This window comes from Scophthalmus maximus, chromosome 13 (genome assembly GCF_022379125.1).
Source record: "Scophthalmus maximus strain ysfricsl-2021 chromosome 13, ASM2237912v1, whole genome shotgun sequence".
NCBI lineage: Eukaryota > Metazoa > Chordata > Actinopteri > Pleuronectiformes > Scophthalmidae > Scophthalmus > Scophthalmus maximus.
In genome coordinates, this window is record NC_061527.1 from 927,501 (window position 1) to 935,000 (window position 7,500).

At 39.7% G+C, this 7,500-nt stretch overlaps 1 protein-coding gene across 4 annotated transcripts in view; it reads left to right on the forward strand.

The window, feature by feature from the left end:
- The window catches only part of prrx1b (paired related homeobox 1b), a 16,505-nt gene that overhangs the window by 7,808 nt on the left and 1,197 nt on the right, over window positions 1-7,500 (forward strand). For 2 of the 4 annotated variants that reach the window (XM_035647744.2, XM_035647746.2), the window contains exons 3-4: window positions 2,399-2,580; window positions 4,853-4,918. In XM_035647744.2, the coding sequence (XP_035503637.2) occupies window positions 2,399-2,580; window positions 4,853-4,918 (248 nt within the window). The remainder of the gene's footprint in view (window positions 1-2,398; window positions 2,581-4,852; window positions 4,919-7,500) is intronic. The other 2 variants (XM_035647745.2, XM_035647747.2) reach the window with 1 other exon arrangement.

A 7,500-nucleotide genomic window follows, 5' to 3' on the forward strand; every position in this document is an offset into this window, starting at 1 on the left:
AAATTTATGGGAAAATAACGAGATGCTCCTTTGAGTTTCATATGAAACAATCTGTTGTCAGGTAGAAGTTGAGAACGAGAGTGGCGGAGCTGCAGACTCCCACATCTTCACATCAGATGTTTGCTCTCACTCGGACTCGTCGGCGTAATATCTCCACTTACTGTAGAGCAGAGATGGTTATCGTCGTCATCATCATCATCATTATCGTTATCACGACCATTAGCGTGTTTAGATTTCATATTAACGCAGCGACTGATATCAAGTGGATCATGAAAGTGGACGTACAGTAACGACGTCTCCCGAGGGAGAAACCCGTGATGTCACACATCCAGACGTCGTTTTGCTTTTTGAATGCGACCAGAATAATAATTCTGGTTGGTGAAAAAAACTTTCTCTCTTTACTGTTGAAAATTATTTAACACAAAGTAATTATACTATATATATATATATATATATATATATATATATACATACATATATATGAATACGATATTTTAAATATATACATGATGCAAACATTTATATAAGAAATAAATATGAGGTTATATATAGAATATTAAATCTTAAATATAATAATAAGTCTTATTTATACAGGATTTTAATCGTTAAATGTTTTCTGTACGATATTGTAAATATCAAAGGTATATATATAAATATACAAGAATTTAAACTTTAATGGTTATATATTATATGTATATATATATATATATATATATATATATATATATATATAAATATATATACACACACACAAGATTATACACATTAAGGTAATCTATAATATATCTTAAACTAAAGAGGTTATTTAAGACATTTTAATCATTAAATGATATATTGTCATACAAATAACAAAAATTTTAAATTTAAAGCTATGAGAGAGAGAGAAGAGATTTTATATATGGAGGGCTTTATATTTAACAGTTTTTAAATATCAAGGGTCATATATATGAGATTTTAAACATTATCAGTATATTATTTCATATATATATACACACACACACACTATTTAAAAATTTACAGTTAAAATTGAGATTTTAAAATGTACAGTTAAAATGGAGTTAGAAGAGATTTTGATGAAAGATTATGTATGAATGATTTGACAACTTTAATCTGTATAAAGATGAAGTGGTGCAGTGATGGCGTCCTGAGCGGACACATTCACAGCGGTCACGTTCATGTTAGCGCACGTGCGCGGGGACGTTAGTGCACGTGAGTCCCGCCCCCTTAGCACCGCTATGCTAAGGATGTTAGCCATGCTAACTAGCAGTTAGCTAGTTCCCTGAGGGTGAGATGATCCACGTGACCCGACTGCGGTTCTGTCGTACGTTCTTCAGTCGGGCTCCACACGCAACAAGAGCGACACCTAGTGGCAGCGAACGTCTCGCGTTTGACCTTTGAACTTGTGAGCGTGGGGAGGACAAACACTGAAACCAGAAGAAACTTATTTTTCTGACAACTAATGAACTAAAGGAAGGTTCCACACGTCTTCCTCTGTGTATTTTCTTCTTCTTAATCAACACGGTGAAAGTATTTGTTCTGTGGGCAGAGCGAGAGGGGAGAGAGGAAGCGGTGATGATGGAGGCAGAGAAGCAGCACATCTGTGATTAATGCGAAGCAGAGCGAGCGAGCGAGCGCTGCAGAAATCCTTTGATAAAAGAGACTTCGGGCTTCATTCCTGAGGCGCTGCGTCAGCGGACAGCGAGCAGCTTCTCACAGTGGATTTGATTTCACCACAGTGAGGAACAACATGGGGGGGGGCACCCGAGAGAGAAAACAAAACCCCTCTGGTTTGTTTGATTTCTTTTTAAATGGTTTTCGTGGCCTCAGTTCCTTCGTGTTTCACAGAGAAACACAAACGTCTCAGTCAGGAACAGCAACCGACTGACGTGGTGTTCGGTGACGGAGCCTCTTGTCCCCACGAGAAGCACAATCACCCATATCAACGCTGGGATGGTGAATATTCCATGAAAGTGTGTCGCCGCTCTCGACGCCCGTCGGCATGTCAACATTCCACGTCTCCGTCTCTTTGTCCAAACTGTGACCGGACATGTTTTAATATCTGTGACGATTGATTCTGTCTGAAGACGAAGAAGACGATGGAACTCTGAATGAAAAACATCAACATGAGTCTTTCACAGACTCAATGTCAGATCTTCGTTTGTGTCATGAAAACTTATTTTAGAGAATCAACAAAGCGGAGCAGATGTGCACGATCTATAGATCTGGTTCATCTGCGTTTTCTTTTTATTTATACTGAAGTTGATGGTTAAGCTATAAAATATTAAACCCAAATTCTATTTCTTTGTCATAAGGGGTTTTGATAACATCGGTATCAGCCTCCGGGAACACGTGGTGTGAAGAGTCTTGATGGTTTTGTTTCTCTCCTTCTCGGCTCCAGGTCTGGTTCCAGAACAGAAGAGCTAAGTTCCGCAGGAACGAGCGCGCCATGCTGGCCAGCAAGAACGCCTCGCTGCTCAAGTCCTACTCCGGGGACGTGACGGCGGTGGAGCAGCCGATCGTGCCGCGCCCCGCGCCGCGCCCCAACGACTACCTGTCCTGGGGCAGCGCCGCCCCCTACAGGTGAGAGAGGCCACGCCACCCAGCGACACCACGCTTTAAACATGAACACACTGTGAACTGATCCTGTCCTGAGGAGCGGGACGCCGGTGGTCTGCAGGAGACTGAGACATACGACGAACTCGGTGTTTCCTAACTAGCGCCTCTACAGGTGACAGGCGGTACGACACAAATACCACTCACCTCAGAGCTGGTTGATGAGCCTGTAACGGTCAGAGGGACGAGATCCATCACGGACTCGACTGTCAGCATCAATGTACTTCACAACAAAGTTCAGAGTTTAGTTTTTTATTTTCATGCTTCTACTTTAGTTTTGAGAAAGAAAGAATAAAGGACCGAGGAAAAGAGTAAAGAAACATGGGAGAGACAGAAGGAAGGAGAGAAGAGAAATCAGGAAAAGAAAGAAATTAAAAATGAGGAAAGAAAAAAGGTAAAGAAAGAAAAGATCGAAAGAAAGGATGGATGAGAAAGAAAGAAAGAAAGAAAGAAAGAAAGAAAGAAAGAAAGAAAATCTCTGACGTCTTCTCGTCTGCTGCAGAACATCGAGCGCTCCAGTTGAAAAAAGTCGATTCCACAATAACTGCATGTTACACACACACACACACACACACACACACACACACGCACACGCGCACACACACACACACACACACACACACACGCTGACCTCTGCACCACCTCCTCTTATTGTTTCATTTCCTCTCCGTCTTCTACCTGCTGCTGCTCCTCATTCTTGGCTCGAGCGTTTCTTCATCTCCTCTGACCCACCGGGACTCGAACTGACCCGGGACTCGAGACTCGAACTGACCCGCCCCTCGAGACTCGAACTGACCCGGGACTCGAGACTCGAACTGACCCGGGACTCGAACTGACCCGGGCGTCGGTGCGACCGCCCGACCCTCTGCGTCACTCGACCCCTTTATTGATTTATACGCGGGCGGCGGGCGGCGCGGTGTTTTCCTTATTATCAACATATCTCAGAACGAACAGCGACAGTGAGGTTTTATTCCTCAGTGTTTCATCACCACACACACACACACACACACACACACACACACACACACACACACACACACACACGACTGAGCTCTAAAAACAGACGCACACACTCTGTGAGCAGTTTCTCAAAGTTCTGGTCTTCAGGAGGAGCCGACGAGCCGCGGACTTGTTTGTGTGACCTCAACAAACACTGCGACGCTAAAGTTCACGTTCAACGCATATAAAACTGCAAAACACTAAATCCCTCGTTCAGTCACTGGTTTGTAACGTCAATCATGTGAACTTGATCAAAATACCGTACGTCACGTTTGATGTCCTGAAAAAAACCCAAAGATATCGTGGTCGCTGCTGCTAATTAGCTCACGAGCTAACGAGCTAACGCAGCGACGTTGGTCTCGTGTGAAGTTTGGATTCATCACAAAGTGACGTCAGACTCTGTGTGTTTGATTTGTGTCATCTTTAAAGCCCCAGTGTGTAATTCTTGTAATTTTCTGGCGCCACCTGGTGGTAAAGTTGAAAAACCGCAGCCAATGGGCGACCGACAGGGGACACTTTAATAGCGGCGCACCGCTGATTCAACAAGCGTATTGACGTAGAACAGGACGTAGAAACATGGAGACTCACAGAGGTCGGTCCACCTCATGTTACTGTATTTAACTCTTATATGAACAGAGTTATGGACAATATGTTCAATTTCTGTGAATAAATTCTTCTGAATATGACACACTGGAGCTTTAAAGACATTTTGAAATGCGACGATGACGATGAACGTGATGCGTCGACTCAGTGAACGTAACAGCAGCTGTAACACAACACTGAGGTTCTTCAGTCACTGATTGAACTTCCTGTCCGTCGTGGAAACCTTTCCCCCTCCGTCTCTTCCCCTGCAGACGGTTCTCTGTGGAAACTCTTCTCTCATCTCTCTCCAAACTAAATGTGTTGAATCCAAACAGTGTTTTTCTTTCCGTCCACGCTGACGGATCACCGTGACCTCGCTGACGAGGTGATAATGTGAAAACAAACCCTATTAAATCCGCCGCTGACCCCTGGTGACCTCCCTCGCTGCTGCGCGACACCAGATAATGAACCGCCGCCGCCGCCGCCGCCGCTCGACTGGGGCAAGATTTTTTGTGACTCTGGTTCCGTCGCTCATGATTGACAGTGAACCCTCCGTGGTGACGCTCCGCTGTAAGATGTCAGAGGTCACTCGGAGCTCTTCTGGGGGAAGTCTTTTGCTTTGTGCTGCTAACACTTCACTGTATATATGATCCTAAAGCTGGTATCCGATGCCGGAGGCGGGGCCAGTGCGAGTACCACAGAAAATGCTGCCCTCAGAGAACAAGTACGCCTTCCCTTTATATTCACACTCTTCTTGTTGTCTTTAAAGGAGCATTCCGCTGTTTGTTTTACACATTTTACTCTTCAGAAGCCTCAGTTGTTGTTGTTTTTTCTTCTTCTTGTGTATTTATTGAACTTTAATTGAATGTTTTTGTGTCGTCTGTTCACTTATGAAGGACTTCACCAGTGTTTTTGCCTCCGAGAGGAGTCGTTGGACCTCTGACCTTTAATCCCGGAGTTCTGGGGACCGGAGCCTTTAAGCTCCTGGTCTCATCCCTCTTGTGTAACCACGACTCTTTCGCTCCTGCGACGAGTCACGTTATCGTGTCGTGGTAAATGTAGAGCAGACTTCTTAAATCACACAGAGATGACGTCATATTTGGAAGATGTTGTCGTGTTCGTGTGTGAAGGACGAGGGACTGAGAGTGACAGGGACTGATGGCTAAAGTTCATCTCGTGAAGCATCAATAAAGATAAAAAGAATGAACGTGAGAGGAGGAAAGAAAAAGAATAATCTGCACAAATGTCCGAGAGAAAACCGATTTTTCAACGTCCTGAATTCAGTTCTACAGAATAAAAGGGAAAAAGTATAAAGAATGTCAGGATTCCTTAAGAAAAGAAAACAATGTGTTATTATATTTAATCTTCATCTACACTTCATAATCAAACTATGAGCTGATGAAGATGATGACATGCGGCTGACACCCTTTGTTTTAAATGTCAACATTGGTTTAGTTTGACTGGATTAATAAAGTTAGTTAGTTCGAGTGGATTAATAAAGTTAGTTAGTTCGAGTGGATTAATAAAGTTAGTTAGTTCGAGTGGATTAATAAAGTTAGTTAGTTTGACTGGATTAATAAAGTTAGTTAGTTTGAGTGGATTAATAAAGTTAGTTGGTTCGACTGGATTAATAAAGTTAGTTAGTTCGACTGGATTAATAAAGTTAGTTAGTTTGAGTGGATTAATAAAGTTAGTTGGTTCGACTGAATTAATAAAGTTAGTTGGTTCGACTGGATTAATAAAGTTAGTTAGTTTGACTGGATTAATAAAGTTAGTTGGTTTGAGTGGATTAATAAAGTTAGTTAGTTTGAGTGGATTAATAAAGTTAGTTAGTTTGAGTGGATTAATAAAGTTAGTTAGTTTGACTGGATTAATAAAGTTAGTTAGTTTGACTGGATTAATAAAGTTAGTTGGTTTGAGTGGATTAATAAAGTTAGTTAGTTTGACTGGATTAATAAAGTTAGTTAGTTTGACTGGATTAATAAAGTTAGTTAGTTTGACTGGATTAATAAAGTTAGTTGGTTTGAGTGGATTAATAAAGTTAGTTAGTTTGACTGGATTAATAAAGTTAGTTAGTTTGAGTGGATTAATAAAGTTAGTTAGTTTGAGTGGATTAATAAAGTTAGTTAGTTTGACTGGATTTATAAAGTTAGTTAGTTTGAGTGGATTAATAAAGTTAGTTAGTTCGAGTGGATTAATAAAGTTAGTTAGTTCGAGTGGATTAATAAAGTTAGTTAGTTCAACTGGATTAATAAAGTTAGTTAGTTTGAGTGGATTAATAAAGTTAGTTAGTTCGAGTGGATTAATAAAATTAGTTAGTTCAACTGGATTAATAAAGTTAGTTAGTTCTTCTGAATTAATAAAGTTAGTTAGTTTGACTGGATTTATAAAGTTAGTTAGTTTGACTGGATTAATAAAGTTAGTTAGTTTGACTGGATTTATAAAGTTAGTTAGTTTGAGTGGATTAATAAAGTTAGTTAGTTTGACTGGATTTATAAAGTTAGTTAGTTTGAGTGGATTAATAAAGTTAGTTAGTTTGACTGGATTTATAAAGTTAGTTAGTTTGAGTGGATTAATAAAGTTAGTTAGTTTGACTGGATTTATAAAGTTAGTTAGTTTGAGTGGATTAATAAAGTTAGTTAGTTCGAGTGGATTAATAAAGTTAGTTAGTTCAACTGGATTAATAAAGTTAGTTAGTTTGAGTGGATTAATAAAGTTAGTTAGTTCGAGTGGATTAATAAAATTAGTTAGTTCAACTGGATTAATAAAGTTAGTTAGTTCTTCTGAATTAATAAAGTTAGTTAGTTCAAGTGGATTAATAAAGTTAGTTAGTTCGAGTGGATTAATAAAGTTAGTTAGTTCGAGTGGATTAATAAAGTTTGTTGGTTCGAGTGGATTAATAAAGTTAGTTAGTTTGACTGGATTAATAAAGTTAGTTGGTTCGACTGGATTAATAAAGTTAGTTGGTTCGACTGGATTAATAAAGTTAGTTAGTTTGACTGGATTTATAAAATAACATTAGATCATCATGTGACCTGAACTCATAAACTCCCGTTTGTTCAATTCCTCTTTTTAAAGAGGAATTTAATTCTAAAGCAGATTGGTCAAAAATATATTTGTTTTCTTCAGGATGGAGAATAGTTTTTTAAGTATTGTTTTAAATCCAAAAACCTAAAAGTACATCTAAACATTTTTCTGAATATTCAAGTTTACTGTCAAAGTCACCAAATGTGCCAAAGCAGCGATCGATAATCACATTTGTCTCAGATATGCTTCGTCATGAACACGTACACCTGTGAAAAGAAA